This window comes from Dysidea avara, chromosome 14 (assembly GCF_963678975.1).
Source record: "Dysidea avara chromosome 14, odDysAvar1.4, whole genome shotgun sequence".
Taxonomy (NCBI): Eukaryota; Metazoa; Porifera; class Demospongiae; order Dictyoceratida; family Dysideidae; genus Dysidea; species Dysidea avara.
The window spans coordinates 3,206,743-3,229,019 of record NC_089285.1 but is presented as its reverse complement, the minus strand read 5'-3'; the positions used below and the strand labels follow the sequence as shown (position 1 = coordinate 3,229,019).

General features: G+C 36.9%; 2 protein-coding genes across 7 annotated transcripts in view; one reads left to right on the top strand and one right to left on the bottom strand.

The window, feature by feature from the left end:
- The window catches only part of LOC136244179 (uncharacterized), a 50,081-nt gene extending 48,878 nt beyond the window's left edge, over window positions 1-1,203 (top strand). The window contains exon 14 of one of the 4 annotated variants that reach the window (XM_066035715.1): window positions 857-1,203. In XM_066035715.1, coding sequence (XP_065891787.1) covers window positions 857-870 — 14 coding nt within the window. In that variant the 3' untranslated portion in view covers window positions 871-1,203. The remainder of the gene's footprint in view (window positions 1-856) is intronic. The other 3 variants (XM_066035714.1, XM_066035712.1, XM_066035713.1) reach the window with 3 other exon arrangements.
- An 8,808-nt stretch (window positions 1,204-10,011) lies between these two features.
- The window catches only part of LOC136244182 (titin-like), a 74,707-nt gene continuing 62,441 nt past the window's right edge, over window positions 10,012-22,277 (bottom strand). The window contains exons 1-7 of one of the 3 annotated variants that reach the window (XM_066035716.1): window positions 15,553-15,798; window positions 14,142-14,441; window positions 13,804-14,079; window positions 13,450-13,692; window positions 12,414-12,481; window positions 11,934-12,356; window positions 10,012-10,805 (exon numbers count right to left, since the gene is read on the bottom strand). In XM_066035716.1, the coding sequence (XP_065891788.1) occupies window positions 10,701-10,805; window positions 11,934-12,356; window positions 12,414-12,481; window positions 13,450-13,692; window positions 13,804-14,079; window positions 14,142-14,441; window positions 15,553-15,631 (1,494 nt within the window). In that variant the 5' untranslated portion in view covers window positions 15,632-15,798 and the 3' untranslated portion in view covers window positions 10,012-10,700. Of the gene's footprint in view, window positions 10,806-11,933; window positions 12,357-12,413; window positions 12,482-13,449; window positions 13,693-13,803; window positions 14,080-14,141; window positions 14,442-15,552; window positions 15,799-20,858; window positions 21,564-22,277 lie in introns of those variants that run through there. The other 2 variants (XR_010695071.1, XR_010695070.1) reach the window with 2 other exon arrangements.

The window sequence follows — 22,277 nt, the reverse complement described above, 5'->3', positions numbered from 1 at the left end:
TTACAGAACCGATCCAAATCGCACATCAGGCAAAATCAAACTAACACCACCAGTGGATAGCTACACTATCATACTACAAGTTTTGACCCTCAGCACTACTCAAACTACATGGTTTTAACAGACGCCTTTTCTGGGTGGTGTGGAGTGCTTAAATGGCGGTTTCAGGCCTTGTGAAGGACCTGGCTTGGCAAGAATCAGTGGTAACAGCCTTATAATGTTGGCCAGGCGTGTTCTCTGTTGATTTTGGTACATATCAGCCACTAAGGAGCCAGCACAGCCCTGTAATCTCGTGTCTGGACTCCAATTGTGGTCTGCCTCCATTTTGAGGTCTATCTCTTGCCCTCCCTGCCACCCCCAAGCCTCCACCCCTTTGTGAGCACTCGTGATACTACTTCGCTCGTTCAACTGCTCAGATTTTCTATCTTATTTGGTGGGAAACTGTACAAGCAGCTACAAGTACTGGAAGTGGCTTGAAAGGTAACAGATTGATGCATCTTTTGTGTAAATTTCATACGCGTGCTTGCTATCCTTGGAGAGTTATGCTGGCTTCAATTCTTTAAAACCGTTTATCTTGAAACTTCTAATGTGCGATTTGGATAGTTTTCCAAAATCCAGTCACATTTATTGTAATGAACCCTACTAGCTTGCAGAATGAATTTGCATTTGTTGTTGATTTTTTTTGATAATTCATAATTAGTGAATACCTTATTAACAGAAGAACATGCCAAACAATTGAGGTTATAATTGTACAACAAAATTTGTATCTTCTACTATACCTGGGTGGAAAGTTAGCAGCAATCATTGCAGCACTATTATTTTGGTTATGTTTGAATGGTTTTGTGTTGTACCAATGTAGGTAATGATGATTAGTTTACTGTTGGAAGATTTTATTGAAAGCATTACTTGTAATTTACCATCTGTAGTAACCTGAACATTTATTTTCTTTTAAATTTTATTATTCAATGTAAAATGTCAAAGTAGCTAGAAATACTATTAACTGCATTACTGTTTTGCTGTCTGTACTGTATTTAAATTGTTCTATATGTATTTTATGTGAGCAAATCTACAACACAATAAGAAAATTTGTTGTTAAGTTTTATATTACATTTTAGTACGTATTTTGTGACAAAGTAAAGAAATAGAAAAATACTTGCTCAGCAATGCATGTTCATGACTCAAACAATATTACACTTTCAAGTTCGTACATCATTGTATTCGGAAATTTTTACTGTTATATTTAATGCCTGTAGTTTTTTCTTTAATCGGTGTACTAATATATCTTTGTGTTACTAATTTGTAGGACTGTAACTCCAGTATATGTGTGAAGATTGGTTATTGATTGTGATGATAAGACACATGGTAGTGTGTCATGTGGCCCAAAAAGCCAGTGCACTACAACAGTGTGTTACTGACAAGAAGAACAATAACGCAATATTCACTCACACATAGCTCTGTGATGCCTTTACAAAATAGGATGATTTTGCTCTGGAAATGCCTTCCATCTCCAGTAGTCCCCATACCTAATTTTAACATAATCACTCCAAGCTTTCTCGATATGTAAACATTTTTTCCCCTTCTTTTTGCACACTTGCAAAATTTGGTATTAAATACAAATGCGTTATCCGATTGCCTTGAAATTTGGCACACATAAAAGTTAAAGGCGAATGTCGGTACCAATTACGATAAATGGTCACAGAGTTATTAATGATTATTCATGAAAAATAACACCAATACTATGATATTGTCATGCCTACAGGGTAAATCGTTTATGGAAAGAAGATGAAAATCAGTACGTGGATAGGTTAAGTGTTAAACCTCAACTGTTTTGTAGTTTGGAAGAAATAGATACAGTGCAAAAGCCAATTGTGTATAGCTAATAATTATGCAATCAAGTTTTGGTAATAAAAAATGATTGCTTGGCACACCTACCAGGCAGATGCTTAAACAGATGAGCCATAAACCAGTCTTTTGATGCATTAATCATCGTAGAAAGGATTGTTTAGCAGTTTGCACAAATCAGATTTTAAACCATTGGGTAATATTGCAAATCCAATTAGTCTGTATATTTTCTTTTGAAAGTTTTGATCTCACGTTTTGTTGGGAACTTCACAATATTAAAATTTGCAACATATTTCATCATGTCACAAGGCTTTTAGTACCTGTAAAACTGGTGTGTTGGAACATTTTGACAACAAACCAGCTGCTTGTGTATGTACAAACCAGCTTGCTGATTATTTATAATGGCTTGTTCCCCTACACAACACATGTTTCTTTACCAAACATCACTGGATAGCTGCCTTGTTACACTGTTTCCTGACAAACTTCAGGTGCCTGCATAAATTCATCATGGATACAAAGAAACACAGCTAACATGCTTATTGTTCACTCTATTTGTCACCTCTCACAAGATTAAGTGTTGCATGATTTTATTTTTGCAAGTAAATTTGTCCGCAAGAAAACCCACTATGTGGTAGTGTCGATTGACATATGCAGTCACCCTATCAGAGCAGTCAGTTACTTAATAAGCTGATCTTTTAGAGCATTTTACTAAAGGTCACCATTTAGAAAGTTCAGGTATGTTACAATCACCCTGTAGAGAGTTCAGCAAAGTTCACCCTGTACAGAATTTTATTAGCTACATTACAAGTTATCCTGTAGAAGTTCACTTACAAACAAATTACCCTGTACAGAGTTTAGCAGCATTGCAAGTCACCCTATCGACAAAATCTTTGCATAAATGTTAATTCCACACCCACTACAAGACATAGTCTAGTCTTGCATTAGAACAGATTTTTGTAAGCCACGCCCACTTTAACATCAACAATATGTCATACTGTTTGTAATTACGGTGTGTAAGGCATGCACAAAGCCACACCCACTTGCAGGAAATGTATCTTGCTATCTTCAAACTTATGGGGAAACACGCCCACTGACTAATATTGTTATTTACCTACTTAGTTTTTATATAGCTACCCTTGTACATATATGTATAGGGACCCGCCGATTATGCTGGCATAACTATGAGCATAATAGGTATACCTGAAAGCATTGAGCATAATGCTAGCATAATAGGCAGAATATTTTGTAACAGTACGAATTCAGTACTCTAATAGAACAGTCAGTAACTCTAATAGAACATCACATAGCTGACTGTTCTATTAGAGTATATCGATCTTTTCTGTGATATGCTTTTGACAAGTAAGTTTGTGCTTCAGCCACTTATTATTATCCATAAACTGGAAATTATTAGCAGAGCATGAGAACTGAGGCATAAGTAATTGGGCATAATTTGAGCATAATAGGTAAGTATTGAGCATAAATTTTAGCATAATAGGTCAATTTTTGAGCAGTGCAGCATAGCATAATAGGTAAAATTATGAGCATAATCGGCGGGTCCCTATATATGTATAATATGAGACATTGTTAGATCAAGGTTCTTGTCTTACATAGTAATACTGTGTGTTGTTTTGTTGTGATGCTTTTCTTTAGTTTTTAAAATGTATATATATATATATATATATATATATCTACTCAAAAACAGCCAAGCTGTAAAAAAAGGTGCGGCCCCCAAAAAGGCCATGATGAAAAAAGATGTGAAATCCAAGGTGGCGGCCAAGAAATGGCTGTGATGGTAGGTTAATGGTTAAATTTTAATAACAACAATTCAGGTGAATTTTCTTGTTATTAAAATTTAACCATTAACCTACCATCACAGTCATTTCTTGGCCGCCACCTTGGATTTCACATCTTTTTTCACCATGGCCTTTTTGGGGGCCACACCTTTTTTTACAGCTTGGCTGTTTTTGATTAGATATCACTTCTTTTTGTATTTGTATACTGCAAAGCCGGCCTATGGCTGGCTTTGGGGCTTTTTTAACCCATGTGTTTTTTTCTTTACCACAGGAAGAAGAAAAGAACTTAAAGAAGATTTTTAATACTTCAATTATTTTTGATTTTATTAGTAATTATACAAATTATATATATATATATATATATATATTTATTACATGCCCATTATTCCCCACAGGATATTTTTTGCAGCTGATCTCTCTACTGGGTGACTTGAAATGTAGCTGAACTATATACATGATGGTTTCTTTGTAGCTGAACTCTTTACAAGGTGACTTCTTCTAGCTGAACTCTCTACGAGGTAATTTCTTTGTAGCTGAACTTTCTATATGATGGTTTCTTTGTAACTGAACTCTCTACAAGGTAACTTCTTCTAGCTGATCTTTCTACTGGGTGATTTGTTTGCAGCTGAACTCTCTACATGGTGGTTTCTTTGTTGCTGAACTCTCTACAAGGTGAATTCTTCTACCTGATCTCTCTACAGGGTAATTTGTTAGTAACTGAACTCTGTACAAGTGCGTTTTTGTGGGTGATCTCACTGCAGGTTGATTTGTTTGTACCTGAACTCACTAAAGGGTGATTTGCTTGTAGCTGAACTCCTTGCATTGTGTCTAGTTTCTAGCTGATCTCTCTACAGGGTGATTTGTTTGTAGCTGATCTCTCTACAAGTTGGCTTGTGTGTAGCTGATCTCTCTGCAGGTTGATTAATTTGTAGCCGATCTCTCTACAAGGTAATTTGTTTGTAGTTGAACTGTCTATAAGGTGATTTGTTTGTAGCTGATCTCTCTGCAGGTTGATTTGTTTTAGCTGAACTCTCTACAGGGTGATTGCTTGTAGCTGAACTCCTTACATTGTGTCTAGTTTCTAGCTGATCTCTCTACAGGGTGATTTGTTTGTAGCTGATCTCTCTACAAGTTGATTTGTGTGTAGCTGATCTCTCTGCAGGTTGATTTGTAGCCGATCTCTCTACAGGGTAATTTGTTTGTAGCTGAACTGTCTATAAGGTGATTTGTTTGTAGCTGATCTCTCTGCAGGTTGATTTGTTTTAGCTGAACTCTCTACAGGGTGATTGCTTGTAGCTGAACTCCTTACATTGTGTCTAGTTTCTAGCTGATGTCTCTACAGGGTGATTTTTTGTAGCTGAACTCTCTACAGGGTGATTTGTTTCTAGCTTATCTCTCTACAGGTAGATTTGTGTTGATTTGTTCATTGCTGATCGCTCTAAAGGTTGATTTGTTGTAGCTGAACACTGCAAAGTGTTTTGTTTGTAGCTGATCTCTCTAAAGGGTAATTGTTTGTAGCTGAACTCTTCTCTCTAAAGGGTAATTTGTTTGTAGCTGAACTCTCTCCACAGTGACTTGTGTGTAGCTGAATTCTGTGTAGCTGAATTCTCTAGAGAGTGACTTAATTGTAGCTGAATTCTCTACAGGGTGCATGACTTGTTTATAGCTGAACTTTCTTCAGTGTGACTTGTAATGTTCTGAATCTCTATAGTGATATATTTGCTTAACTCTCCACATGGTGACTTGCTTCTTGCTGCATAAGATTGACTGTTTGCAGCTGAACTCCCTACAGAATAACTTGTGATGTAATAAAATTCTATAATGGAGTAAATAAATTAGCCGAATGCTCTATTAGGGTGACTGTTCTATTAGAGTATCTCGATCTCGCATTTGCTACACGGAGTTGGCTTTCGAATCATAACTCAGTGGTTTGTAATCCGATTCTTCTGTACTACTGCAAGGACTTTCTATGAAGATTATTCCAGCTATACACCGATTTTCAGCTCATTACTCTAAGCGGTTTGCCTAGTGGGCGTGAAAATTAATACTTTTTTATTCATAAAAATCGATCGCGTAATTGTGACACAGTTTGGGTTTTGTGTCATATCTCGATGGTCTTTATCTCGATTCCTTTCAAACCACCAAAAGGCACTCCTACGATGGTTACTCCATTTACATAGCAATTTTCAACTCATTCCATGACGCGGTTTACCCTGTAGGCGTGACAACAAATCGATCTTGTTTTACGCGAATAATCGGTCATAACTCCTGAACCATTCATCGGATTTGTACCAAATGTGATGCTAGGATTCGCCTTTGGACTCCCTTTCTGTGTGCCAAATTTCAAGGCGATCGGAGCACGCGTTTGCCTGTTATAGCAATTTTTGCAAGTGTGCGAAAAGACGAAGAAGAAAAAAAAACGAAGAAAAAAAAAAGAAACTTTGGCAGCTCGTATCTCGGAAATGGCTGGAGCGATTTCCTTCCAATTTGGAATGTAGACTCCCCTGGCTGGTGGGCAACTGTGTAGCAAATTTGGTTCCAATCGGAAAAGTGATCACCGAGATACAAAGGTGTGAAAATGACGTTTTCGTTCTTCCTGTCAATATACTCACGGATGTGGCGCGCCGGCTTCTTGGGCCGCACGACAAACTACCGTGTGTCTTGATACATTATACAACAAAGATAAACAAAATATGCATTACATAACTATATAGTAACTATCAGGGCCACCCAGAGAATTTAAGGGGTGCAGGGCAAAGAGTTAAAGTGGGGCCCCTGTATATATCATGATTCGTCATGCCAAAGTCTATAAACATTCTATACACACACTCAGCATGCTCTATCTAGGAGGGTCTGAGGGCATGCTCCTTCCCCAGAAAAAAAGCAGTACAATGAGATTGAATTTTAGGATTCAATTTGTTTATATTCAAGAAGATTCATAAAATGTTAGTAGCTAATTATACTGCAGCTATACAGCTATGTTTGTAACTAGGATGTTACTATAAACTGCAAGATTTATGTGGTGTATTTGCCATGTCAGCACCTGCACAAAATTAAATCGTTATCATGCAGCTATACTAGCTACTCTCCTAGTACATTTTGTATATATACAGGGGCATAGCCAGGATTTTTATGAAAGGGGTTTCTAACAGCAGTATTGAGTTGCCAGAAGCTGGGGGTGCAGTCCCCTGCAGCTGAGAGACTTGATATTTTAATGAATCAAAACTCAGCAAATTGTTATATTTTATGCAAAAAAAGTACATTAATTATAATTGAATAATATAAGTGCCCCTGAGATGAAGCTAGTAAAGCTACCTAATGGAAACAGACAGCATAAGACAAATATAGCCATCTGTAAATGATATAGTTATCTCACTGGTATAGGAACCATGAATCCACTGATACAAATGGAATGACTTACAATCAAAACATAACTACATCTATGCATAACATAGATTAATTTTGCATGCCCACTGGCCCACTGCAAGTGATTAATACTGGAGTTCTATATTTTAAATGCTGCACGCCAAAGCTATAGCAGTTTAAGGTCATGTAGTTTTGCATATGATGTTAGAATATCTAAAAAATACTCCACTAATGATGTTCCTTAACATTATGGATATTTGCATGCATGTTCTATTAGAGTACACCTGACTGCTCTATTAGAGTATATACCTGACTGCACGTTCTAGTAGAGTATATCAATCTTTTTAAACAAGTTTTCGAGATAAGGCCATCATTATTTTATTCCTTGTTTCCCATGACCACCCATATCAATTTTTAGGTAGCCGCACCAAATTTTAATTATTTGATTATTGATCACGTGAATGCACTATTTAGGGAGGCACAAAATGACTCAACTGTTAAGGTAAACACATATAAACATAGCAGTATGGTAACTAAGGGGTTGGAGTCCCTCCACTATTGTTGAACAGGCTGCACCTTTGAAGATTGAGATACTCTAATAGAGCAGTCATGTAGCAGTCTACTGTATAACTAATAATCAATAATCACCTCCCGCCAGCATCAGTTTTTGCTGCACTAGGTGACGGGAAGCAAGCAATATAATAATGATAGCCAAACATTTGAAGTATATATTCAGCTGATTCATAATAAATTCAGTTTCGAACCTGCATAGCCAGGGGCCCTAGATGGGGCCCCTTTCAGGCTTGACCCCAGGGAAAAATTCCCCAGTTGCCCCCCTCTGGGCGGCCCTGGTAACTACTAAATATACATGATGGAATATAAATTATAAACTAGCTTACAACGAAAAAGTAGTACAACTATACAGGAGTTAGCCAACGTATTGAATGTACATAAGTAGTGACACGATATACAATAAGGAAACACAGTAAGTAAGGGTGTTCGCACTGTTGCTATAAACCGCTTTCAAACTGGTTACAAACCAGTATAATTTGTTCACACTTAAAGTGCTTTATTATATATAAACTAGTTATTTTCAACTCACCTTCTGATGTGATTTGAACTACCTCAAACCGCTTTGAAATAATCCACTTTACTCAGCTATAAACTAAACGTCTATCTAAGTATTATCCCACTAGGGACTTGGTCGTGGTGTGTCCTGTACCTCGCTCGCCTTTGTCTCAGGTAGTGCGAAACACACTTCTTCCTTGCTAGTTCCTTTTGTTTTAAACTTCTAGACTCTTCGCTACTTTCCAATACATTCTTAACCAGAAAAATATTGCCAAAATTAACAACTCCATTCTGCTAAAGTCGCTTAACTATTAGAACAAATAATTAAATATAGTTCATCTTTTTGCTGATGTGAACGCGTGAAGAATGTGAAGCGGTTTGAAAACAGTTTGGATCAAACCAATTTGATGAAAGCGGTTCAAGTGCGAACACCACTAGTGACACCACTACAAATACTTGTAATATATTATACACCAGCAAAATACACCCTCACACCTGTGCGGCCACACAAGCAATGTTAACACAATTCACAATGCTGTTTCATTTCGCTGCTCCGGATTTGTAGTGATACCAGCTGTAGCTGTAGTGTTTACTCCCCTTAAATTGATATCTCTACTAAGGGTAGATTTGCATTGCATGCTGTACTCTAGATCTGCTGTTGCACAAATTATATATGCTTCTACTTTTGTTCCTATCTGATAAATATGTAAATGCATATGAAATTTACCGCTTTTCCAACAGTTCCTCAGGGGAACCATATGGGGCTCTAACATTTCTATTTATATCAGTATGCTGAACATGACCTTGTCTTGAAACAGATTGTTCTTCAATTACCACAAGTGTTGTCTGGAATTTATAGATTGGATCAATTCTTCAGGAAGTGTGTACATTCCTATAGTGTCTTATAGTGTTTTCAAATTTGTTCAGTGCAGTTTTGGATTCATATATAAACAAGCTGTAATTAATGTAGCATGCAATAATCATGGTTCCCTTCACCATTTATATTGGAGTCAAGTAGTTACAAACTGTTGATTAAAATGTACGTAATGTCATAGCTACTAGATTATTATGCTAACCAAACCACTGCACCCTTGCGAGTTGTAATCAACATGTAGTAATTACTACTGCATTCAATCTTCAAAGGCAATATTCATTTTCCTCAGTGACATAACGTACTAATCATGGACTAGATTAAGACTAATCAGTTGTCAGGTTGCCATGCTAAGCCTTTTAATAGACTAACACTTCAATTTTTATATTCCAATGAATAGTTAGCTCTGCCAGTGTGTATGCTTGTTGACATGTAGCTTATTAAGGGTAGTAAGTACCGTAATTTGCATTTTTTTATTGTAAAATAATTTTCGTATGCAAAATTTGTTCGAAATTTTTTGCACAACAATTTTTATCTAAGACCGAACTACTCTAATAGAGCAGTCATTTACGTAAATCATACGAAAATATTCTACACAAAAAGTTTTTGCACGAAAATAAAGCAAATTACGGTATGTTGACAATTCTGCTAACAGTATTTCCATCTTTAATTGGCTTCTCCTCTATTATTTTTAGTTATGTTACCAGCCTGGTACAATTTAATCATATACTGACATAATGATTGCAAGCCTATCAGACATTACATTCAGAACTATATAGCTATTTTAGTTTATCACCATGTTATCCCACTAGCTGTAGAGACCACTAAGCTTGTAAATGCAGGAAGAAGTCAAAATCTGTTTTGCCATGAAAATAGCAACAGCACAATATAAGCTAAATTCTGGGGATGTTGTCTTAGCTACTACCTATGATATATCCAGTAGGTACATGGAAGATTGAACTCTATCTTTACAAAGCTTTAGACTGTTGTAATAATTATTTTCCCCGTAAAGTTTTCAAATCTATTATTGCATGTACACAGTGCATGCTTATTGACAGATTAAATCCAGTGAAAGATCAATATAATAACTATTACTCAATATATACGTGTGACAGAAATGGGGATAAAAATTACAAAGCTGATATATAACTACAGATGGTAAAATTAAAGACAAACTAGTACAACTACAGGAGATAGCCAAACACATCAAATATACATTAGAATGCGACATGATATTATAGTAGGAAACACTATAAGTGACACCACTCCAATAATATATACACTGGCAAGCACAACCTCACACTCCAGCCCACACAAATAACACAGTTCACAATGTTGTTTCATAGCGCTGTTCCCCACTTGTAGTGGTTCCAGCTTCAGCTGTAATGTTTACTTCCCTTGAGATGATACCACTTCTATTTATAGTAGGTTTGCACTGCATGTGCTCAGCTGTTGCATAATTTAGGCTCTTATCGTTGTTAGCATCTGATAAATATGTGAATGAAGATGGCAGTTGCTGCTTTGCCAGTACTTCTTCAGGAGAATCATATGGAGCTGTGACATTTCTATTCATATCAGCATGCTGAATATAATTTCGTCTTGAAACAGATTGTTCTTCAGTTGCCTCAAGTGTTGTTTGAAATTTTATTGGTTGGACAGATTCTTCAGGGTAATTCTTAATAGTATCCATAACACTTTGTATAGCTGGTGCTGTCTCGTTAGGAATACTTGCATTCATCAGTTTGGATTTATGTTCAACTATACTACCCGGGCATATTTGAGAATCTGTTTTTGTTGGTACTGACTTTTCTTGTGATAAATAAGAACACACCAAACAATATGTAGTCATCTTGTCTGTTTGCTTTATCCTAATTAAAATATTACATAACCGATCACAGTTGCCACGTGTTATATGTGACTGGATCTGGGAAAACCGGTCTTATCACCCATGTCAGCAGATTTGATTTTTCACCAAGAACACAAAGTTACATGAGCTATATATCTAATTTCACAAGTAAATCAGCTAGATTTGGAGCAGTCTGCTTTCGCTGGCTGCTATTCCCAAGCCCCAGTGGCGATCCGTATGTGCGATGTGGGGCCTTAATGGAGCTCTGGTCAGCCTGGGGATGGCTATGTGTAACTGTACAGCTCCGTGGTGTTGTATAAAGACTTGTGCTGTGAATTTCCTTTCATTTTAGCCAGTTTTGAGACCTGAATGGCCCATAACTTGGTCTAATTCATCCCTACACCTTCCTTTCCAACTTTTTAAACAGCCTTTTGCCCTCCTTCTGGGCCCCTTCCACACTCTCCTTTTGGAGCTTGCCTGATACAGTCAACCTCAGTTTAAAAACTATCTAAAATGGCAGGAAACGTATCTGTTGACTACTTGCACAGTGGATGCTCTGGAAGGTAAAGAATTGGCGTAAAACGCGTAAAAATTTGGTACACATAGCTTCAACCACTGGTGAGCTACAACATGCTAATTACTTAAAACCAGCCTTTCTTGATACTTTTAAATAGGTGATAAGACCAGTTTTCCAGAATGGGTCACATATATGAGCATACGTAAGTTAAATCATTCCCATGAGTGCTACACAGAGAATAAGGAATGGGCAGATTCTAATATATGCACCTTGTGTTCTGAGGCCTAGGACTGAGTGGTTTATTGCACAAGCAATGCAATGCTTTAATCCTATGGTAGCTTACATGCAGGTTGTTCAATTGTGGTAACAGTATTACACAAGTCCATACACTTCACAGAAAATACAGCACATTTTTCCTTATTACATATGGCTCAAAGTAGTCATTAACAAATTTAATGCAGCACAAAATTTCAAAGAGATAAAACTATTTTGTCATATAATGATGCTTTTAACTGCAAATTATCATGCACAAAGAATAGTTATATATACAGCTGCAAATATTTCGAATTCCCTATGTTATACTCAAGATTGCACAACATACATATTGAACCTAAAACTGTGATCAAAACATACCTGTATACCGACCCCAAGTATTAGACACAACAAGACCATTGCAAAAGACGCCATTGATATAGCCAAAATTGAAGTAACATTGTTGTTGTGTGTGTTGTTTGATGTTGTATTCTCATCATCATTATCAACATCATCATCACGGCTGTCGTTGTGAGTGGTATTTGTGTTGCTGACCAGTCCATTACAAGATCGGTTACATACGGATATTGTTGCAATCTGGAGATCAAGTTCAGGTGCTAGCTGACTATGTTCAATGAAATCTTTTATATTTCCAGCCATGAATCCTGTTATTGTAACATTATATAATGCTCTTGAATATCCAATACATTGATATCCACTTGAAGTGACAGTTACATTACATCGGCAAATTCTTAAAATTTCATCTTCCAACAGTACTCTCAGCTTCCTTTCAAATAGTTTAGGCTAAATTGAATATATTACATAATGAAGGTGGTTCACCACACCAAATTATTTATTTACCTCGTGTCTGCAGTAGTCATTATGAATTTCAACAACAAATGAGATTAAGCTAGTGGTATTATCAATATCTGTTATAGTAAAAACAAAAATTACAATACCATGTAATGGAAATGTTCTTATATATCAAGGTAACATATTTAGTGATTTTCATCTCAAAGCAAGTACATGTATATCACTACTGACTATATGTATAAAGAAATACTTCCTGCTACAAATTAGAACCATTTGCACTGTATTGGTAGTTAGCTACATAGTACATAATTCAAATCAACCTTTGTATGTGCTCACTTACTCTATCATCTATATATGGGATGTAATGATGAATACTCAAACAGGTCATTTGGGTATTGTTCAAGTTAGCAGGTGTCAGCACATGAATCTGATCTGTTGGTTTACTTAGGATTTGTTTACAAGGTAAAACCCCATTCCATTGTACAACAGGTGTTACCGAAACCTTAAACATGTGTATAGCTATGTGACAATGGTGTTATCATATTACAGAGCTATGACTCCCTTATACAGCTTCACATGACAGAATAATAATCATTAGCCTAAAGGCTACTACTATACTTCAGCAATGGAATACTATGCAGCATTATACTATTATCAAGGGTTTGTGAAAAGAACTTCAATAAATGTTTGGATGAGTGATCCTAAAGACTCTAGGTTAGCAATTTAGTCAACTGATTCTTTAGTGAGTGCCCCTATGGCAATTGTGCATAACTAACTTGTTTTGCATCTTTAATTATGTCATTAAAAGTGTCTAATAAGATGGTATTGCTCTGTTTACTGAGTCTGACAGTTATGTGACACACAAATTACAAGTATGTTTATATTGTGGATATCCATAGCTACAACCTATGAAGAAGCTCTGCAGGCTGCACCCTTTTTACATGGATTTAGCTATTGTATACTCATCTATTATATTAATGCAGGAAAGTAAATGTTAGAAGTTTATACACAGATATATTTAGCCTATACATGTATTTTTTTATACACAACACACAATTGTTCAACTTGACAAACACTGACATACCATATACATGTAGGTAATGGCTTGCTGTTACATTAATTGATAAAACACTGGCAACACATAAGTAGTTTCCAGTATTATTAGGTATGGCAATGAAGGTGATCGTGGAGTGCTGTATCACTGTATTTGAAGGCGTTACTATACTAATATTTGCTGTCTTTCCTTCTAGTTGGGAACATGTCATCTGAACTTTTGTTCCAGTCTGTACCATACTACCTGGTCCATATATCATCACCTTTGGAGGAACTGTATATATGCAAAATAGAAATAATTTTTGTAAAACACTGACAGTTCCAGAGCTACAGTATAGGGAAGCACGCAGTTGCAGATGTACAAATATAACATTCAAAATCTCACCTTGTAGTCTAAGATACACTGAGTACCTGTCCAATGATAATGGTCCTTCAGCTACACACCGATATTCTCCACTGTCACCTCTAGTAAGATTGGTCAGTATCAATAAAGTGTGAGTATCATTGGTAGTGATGTCTCTGTTGATCACTTTCTTGTCATGTCTTTCCCAGTAGAAAATCGCAGGTGGCATACCGATGTAGATGATCTTGCATGCTAACACCACACTGTGCCCCTCAAAACCAATGTAGTTAGTTGCGACTACTTCAGCAATGGGATCAACTATATATAACATAAGTAGACATTATAGATACTCTGTGATGCACCATGAATTGGATTCTTACCAACGAGGATGATACTGGCAGGTCCACTACAGCCTTCTTGTGGTACACAGCACTCATATTGTCCTTGATCAAACTCACTCATAAATGAATCAAAGAACAAAATATGGCCACTAGCATACACACGATCTGAGGATCCAATGTCGTGATGAACTCCATTTACCAGTCGATACCATCTAACATTTTTAGCAAAATTGTAAAACTCGTTACTCTGGCTAACATTGTGACATTCAAGTCTAGTGTGCTCATTTTCATGAGCATATCTAATGAGTGGAGATGGTACAATCTTAGCCAAGATCAACTCTACACAATGCACAACAATTGTGAGTGTACATGAATAATAGCACCTAAATAAGCATGTACTACATAACAAAATTATATCTTAACAAAGCAGTAATTTTACAGAGATGTCTGGTTTCTAGAGCAACCATTCTATTTGCCTTTACTAACTATAGTCTCCCAATTTACACTTTTAAAGTGTTAATCATTCACCACCAAAACAACCCTGTAATACGACAATATAAATTATATATTTTTTGCATAACATTGTTACTATACAGCAAGCTAGACACTTGGATGCTTTACTGCAACTTTGAAATGTCAACTAGTTACTTGTATTTGCTAGTACATAAACACAGCAGTAATAGGATATGCCAGGATTTATTCTAGAATTTCATATTTAGAGTCTTCAAGGGGATGACAGCTGAATTGGTGAATGAAATACGCAATGTGATAGCACATGGGTTACTAATCTCCAGCTATTATATTCGGGAATTTGATACTTCTCTGCAAAATAGTACACAAATGCGTGTACCATCAGCTCAGCTGCTGTGTAGCTGTGGAAATCTACAAAACAAGTTGGTACCGGCATTTAGCAACAAAAGCAACTAGGAAGCACCTAAACACTGTCACGGAAGCACATAATTGCATGAAATAAGTTTCAGCTTGCGATATTGCATTTAGCTGTGTGCTCTCTAAGCAAGATATATATATTATGTACTCTTGCTCTAAGCTATCTAGCGTAATCAAGCATAATAGAGGTAAGATGCAAAATTTGATCGAACATAGCTATGCAAGTTTTGATCATGTTTGTATGTTTGTATGGAGTAGTAGGATCAGATCAAGATTAGTAAAAGGCCGGCTGCTGCATGCAGCTGCTATAGCTAACTACTGGGAACCAGCACTATCATAGGTCCTCGAGCTAGGTCCTCAGGCCTTTTCAAAGCAATGTAGCTAGTCAGTATAGTTAGCTGTACGTAGCTATCTAAAGTAGTTGTATAGTCTGTGTGGCCAACGCTACATGTAGCTAGCTAATCGCTCAGCCGGCCGCTATGCCATATCAGTAGTCACGATGGATCACACCACCTTGCAATCAGCAATCACAATACGTGTGCAAAGTAGCAAGTTAGCAGACCTGCATTTAGTTCCATTAACATAAACATGACCCCAATGAGGTGGAGAAAACTGGTCAAATCACACACTGATCTCTCCATGGTAGCTAGACGAAACCTGTCGCTAACTCGGCACAGATAGCTCCGTAACTTGTTATGATGCTCTATCCAGACACGGGGTCAACTTCTGCCGGAGTAGTAGAAATGATACAGTGGAACAGCTGAAACTGTTTTTGATGACAAATAACGATCGAAACAGCTACATTTCCCCTCGGCTAGATTCTAATGACAATTACATAGTAGTATGCGGAGAGTAATTATGACCTCCGTAAACTTTGCTTTGTATTCACGTTTAAATTGTGCACAGAAAAAAATTCCGGGCTATAGTATGTACACGTTGAGCTGGGATCCCAAAAATAACTCGTGAATGTGATCACACACAATCTTGAAATTTGGCTCATTTCTAGTACCCGCTAAAAACATTTCTTGTTCAAATGCCTGACACAATATTTACGGCCAATCAAAATTTTCTCCATACAGTACATTTTCTATGGGGAAGCCATAAAAATACAGAATTTGTTACAGTCATTCATATGTTTTGAATTTCAACCTCCAAAGTGTATTTCCCTTTACTTTAATGGCCATCGTATGCTTTCCTCTACTGTATTTTCAATGGCAGCTGGGAATACCATTAATATCTGTAATGTGGATTGTACTAAGTTTCTGGGTCGCACTATTGGTGTTTCTCCAACTATTGCTCGATCGGTAGCTTCTGCTAACATGAAGCAACAAATTTTACAATTTTTACAATCCATCGATAAGTGTTCTGTTCGGGGAGAATATAAGATATGGATCTTAAAAAACTTTGTGTCTTCTGTTCTACATTTTCATTTAGCTGTTGAGAGGCTTACCGTGTCTTCTATTATTTCAGCACAGTCATCAGTATTGAAATTTGTGAAAAATTGGTTGAACCTCCCCAGAAATTGTACTCCTGGAACTGTTTTCCACCCGGATGTGTTGGATCTCCCCTTTTTACCACACCTGAAGCAATCAGCCAAACTTTCATACATTCTGGCTATTGAACGGTCAGTTGATCCACTGATTATAGAGCTGCGACATTCTATTTTAGTTAACAGATCCGATATCTCTTCCACTGTCCTTGACTGTTTATCTGCTGCTAAGGCTTCAGTTGCCAACATTCACTCTGCAACTTTCAAGAACCATGCTCGCCACAACTTACGTTCTGCTCACATTGAATATTGGAAGTCAAAACTGGAACCATTAACTGTTCAAAATAAATTTTTAGATATTGTAACTCTGGAGCAAGCTTGCCCTCTGTGGAAGAGACTGATGTATGGCCTCCCTGAAAAACAGCTGTCCTTCCTGCTACGTGCTGGTTGTGACACTCTACCAACCCCTATGAACCTGGCCAGATGGAACATCATTACTGATCCTAGATGTGCTCTTTGTCAAGCTCCTCAACCCACAACAAACCATATTTTGACTGGCTGTCCTGCTGCTCTAGATCAAGGCAGGTATACCTGGAGACATGATTCAGTTTTACAGGTCCTTGTTCATGGGCTCCAACAGCATTTACCTGAAACATTCAAACTTTACGCTGACCTTCCAGGTTATCTAGCTAGTTCCAGCCCCCCTAGTACCATCCCAACCAATCTTTCCTCCACCCTCAGCAGGCCTGACTTGGTATTGGTTTCTAATGATTCCATTTGTTTGTTCGAATTGACAGTACCAACTAATACCCAGCAACATCTTCTTGCTGCTAGAGCTAGAAAGGAAGATCGATATAGCTCCTTGCAATATGACCTCCAGCTTTCTGGGTTAACTGTCATTCTTGTTCCAATTGAAATTGGTTATTTAGGCCACTTTTTGCCAGAAACAATTGCTCAAATGGCTACTGCTTGTGAAGTGCCAAAGAAAACCATAAGATCCTTGTTTGAGCAGGCAGCTCGCATTGCTGTGTCCTGTTCTTACAGAATTTTTAATTCTAGAGCCTCCCCGGGCTGGGATCTTTTAGACCATCTTAGGTAAACTTTAAGTATTACATATATGTAGATATAGTTTTTTTTTTGTTTTTTTTTTGTGTATTGTAATTTAATTTACCTTTAGTTAATGTAAGTCTTTCCAGGGCTCCTGTACTGATCCATCAGCACATGGTACCCCTGTGTGTAGGCCCCTGTATGCTTGTAATGTATATTTTGTCTTAATCATTAAGACGTTTATTCTCTCTCTTCCAAATCTGCCTGCACCCATACACACAATGAAGTGCATTGGTCTGTTTAAAGGGCTTCATTCATCTACTTGTGTAGTTAATATGTATGGCAATACTTAATTTGCTCTCTCAGATTCAATCTTGTATTGTTCAAATTTCAAAATTTTCCACTTTCAACATTCTTATTCTAACATGCACCTATTCAGTGTTGTGCAATTGTGAGAGGGGTACATCATGTACTTGGTTGTCTGTACCTACCCAAACTTTTCCATTAGCAAAATGCTTCAGAGAGCCACACCTATAATCTAAAAGCAGTATATAAAATATCTACAGGTATGAATTTTATGTGGAAATGTCTCCAAATTGCAGTATTTTAGCATCTATTTTTCAAAATTTTCCCGGGGGGGGGCATGCCCCCAGACCCCCCTAGTTCCAGCATGCGAAGCATGCTGGGAAGTGTGCTTCACACACCTATACCCAAGAGATTAGTACCTTGAGTTAGCCCCCCCCCCCCCTTTTATAAATCCTAGATCCGCCCCTGCTAGGCATGGATTGACAGTGATATCGTATTTGTCAATAGGATCCCAATCTAAGATAATGTTATTGACTACAAACCTATAACTATATAGCTGCAGTACCAACCAGAGAGGATCCAGCTAATGACACAAAATTTGACACAACAACCAACCCACAAAGACCAGTAGAGTATCAACAGCTGTTATCAGAATTGAACCGCTTGAAGGTTTGCAACTATCATGAATTCAAAATTCTGGAAGTTAGTTGCATGTTTTGGGCCACTATCACCATTCCTATGTTATGGAACCTGTTATATTCTATATACCAGTGTCAAAACCAGCACTACGGAAAATTTTGGATGATGCTTCACAGCAGTGTATTATGGCTTCCCAAAGAACATTTATGGCTTGGGATTGCTGCGAGTGGTTTCCCTCCCCAGACTGACTTTCTTTGTAGTTTAATGTGCATGCATAAGCATACACACTTATTATTGTGTGTACACCCTTCAACACTTCCCAGCCATGCCCTATTCGCTAACCCTGTTTTTTGGTGGTTGCATGTGAATGAGGACTCACTTTTGTAGTTTTTATGTGTCTTATTATTCAATAATAATGGCTCATCTCTATCTTAGTATAGCTACTGTTTGATGAACTTCTTAAATTTTATGGTCACTCAACTGAATTCACTGCAAACAAAAGCCAATCAGGTACCACGATTAACTTATCATCTTGTATCTTCTATATGGTAACAAAGTTATTTACTAAGTAATAGGGCTGGGCGGTTTCTCGGTATTATAGTAATACCGCGGTATTGCAATGAAACGATATTCAGTTTGTATCGCGTAGATTTCGGTGAAACGATAATATCACAATATCGATATTATTACGATTTTTAGTGTTTGTGACAGCTTATTAAGCCCTTAAGGTTGTTATAATGTACCTCAAATAATCACGTGATACTACTGCAAACAAGGGCCTAGTACTAGCTAGTCAATTTTTTTCACAAAGATCGAGATACTCTAATAGAACAGTCAGCTAGGATCGAGATACCCTAATAAAGCAGTCAGCTACTCTAATATAGCAGTCATCTTTAATAACCGCGATAAATAGTAATATCGTGATATATTTCTGCACGATATATCGTGAAGCGAAACTCCAATACCGCCCAGCCCTACTAAGTAACATTAGTTAGACCCACGCTAGAATACAGAATTGCCATTAATTTAGGGCACCCCATTTTGTGCTTGACCAAGGAGACATTGAAAAGTTCAACATATATTATAGTGGAACCTCAGTTATCTGAACCCCTTGGGACCAAAGGTGGAGGTCCATAAGGCATAAGTCTGAAAAGTCCGTATCTCTGAAACTGTGTATAAATAACCTTAAAATAATGTGAAAAACTTCTAACTTAACCCTATAAAAAATTTCAGCATTATCAACTACCTTAATAGAACAGTCACTACTGTAATGGAGCAGTCATTTCCGTAGTTCAGTTAACTGAGAATCGGGGTCCGGACAACTGAGGTTTCACTGGAGTCACTTGACCCTATATTATCATCACACTGGATAAATCATATGCCAAGAGATTGTCTACATTGGCATTGCCTTTACTAGGGCCACCAATTTAAATTGTTTAAACATTAACTGTGTAGATCAAACTATTTAGTTAACAGAGTAGCTAATTATAGTGACTGGAATCAATTGCCTGCAGCTATTGTAATTCTATTAAATTAGCAGAATTTATTTTTTGCAATTATGTATTGATCAGGTTTACAGGTTAACCATTGCACCAGACACCATTTTAATAGTTTTGTAGAACATGCTTATATTATAGAACATGAAACTCATCAGCACTTTCCTAATCTGGTATTAAGAAGACATGCAAGCAGAGATCACAGCAAATAATAATATTATTATTCTTGTTATTATATGTATTGTCCTGTTTGTAATTGTTGAACATGTTACTGTAGCTAACTGTACTGTTTGTTTATGTACGTATGTATTGTAATGTTTCAACGGCTATAGCCACTTGTGTGGAGTTAAAAATAATCATCTGTCTATCATACTGAATCATAACCAGAGAGCTAGCCTGTATAGTAATACTAACTAGTGCATATGAACAAATGCCCATCTATTGTGTTGACGAAAAGCCGAGCTAAAAACAGTATTTATTTAATGGTGTGATCCTAGGTGCAGAAATGGTTAACTACCTAAAAATATGTGGAATGAGCTAGATGTTGATTTCTTGTTAGCTAATTCCAATCATTCAAGGTTGTGTATTACAGTAAATTATTTAAGACACTACCAACATAATTGCTGTCAATGTAGTGGCTGCATTAGTTGTGGTCATTGTTATACTGTGCAGCACTGAAGGTCTACAGCAACTTATGATCAATTGTACCTTGATCGCACACATAATAAGTGGAGTGGCCAGAAATAAATTACGTCTACACATCAGCACATTAGTTGGATGGATGACAAAACAAACCTTTAGCCCAGAAAAATCCCAGCAGCTGCTCACTATTACGGTTATCGAGAACCCCAAGATTAGAATTGAATGCCTAACTTCACATATGCACTCATAGCAGTTTTTTTTCAAGCAAAAAATAGAGTAATATGCATACTAATACGTTTCACTTAATAAATATATGTATACATACTTATTAGTGTTGAGTGTACACATACAGTAGTCAGTCTTGTTATGAGCAGACTAGAGACCAAATATAAATGTTTAATTGTCTACATTATCGCTATATACACAGAATGAATGATCAAAAAGTATTGGTAACAATGAATCAGTTTGAGCATGTGCTGGTAAAGTGCATAATATTATGTATAAAGGAAGCATGATAAAATTCAGCTCATAAAAATGTGTTTGAACCACTCATAAAAATTTTTTTGTTTGAACATACAATGTATAGTATGTTCTAAGAGCAATGTTGATCATTTATAGGCGGATCTAGAAGACACTGCAATAACTTTGGTTGGTATAGCTTGATGATTGAAGAACATATACATTCTGAATGGCTGCCATATGGTGGTGCTGTCTATCCTTATAACTGTGGTGAAACTGGCCAAGTGTTACATCATTAGTGGCCAGACCTCTGGACCACTCTCTGGTAAGATACTAATTGTAACATGGTCACTCCTTCATAACGAAAGTGTATTTGTTTCATTTGCCCTGCATCATTTCTGCATTTGCACAAGGTAGATTGATCCCTGCAGATCTTTTCCATTGTGGCATCTAACCACTCTGAGAGTTTAGTAATGCTCTCTTGAGGTGCGCCACCTGAAAATAACAATGTACAATGAACCTCAATTGAATGTGAACACATCATGTAAAGTTCAAGAATAAAACACATTTTAGAAATCCCGAGAATAAGTTCTTGAAGTTAATTTGTCCTTCATTACCTCAACTTTCATACATTATTTTCACATATTCATACCTTTGGAATGGTTGGTCCTATCAGTAAAAACTAAATGGCATCTTACTGCAAATGATGTAGCAAATCTGTTGAACTTTATTTCAAGTCTGTGCACTATAGCATATGAAAGTTGTTGCCGTTTGTATTTTGATAAAGAATTTCAATGAAAATGTGTATGCAGTCAAAATTTTACTTGATGCCATCAATTATTAAATTAATATCGCATCAAAACTTAATACTACAAGTACACAGAAAAATTTGGAATTTTCAACTAGAGTAGGGACCATAGCACATTAATAAAAAGTACTGAAACAAGTTGGAGTAGTGCAAGATATTAAGTCACAGTAAAACAATAAGAAGTGTTAGTGCATTTCCATAATGGTATCTTGAGCACAGTAGGGGTATAAATAATAGTTATACGGGCACAATGTGGAGTCTATGAAATTTATAAACCTGAAGGCCCGGGCTGTAGCGCACGAGCGAAGCGAGGGCGCTACTAAGGGCCTGAGGGTTTATAAATTTCATTGACTCCACATTGTGCCCGTGTAACTGCTTTAGACTCTATTTAACATTACACT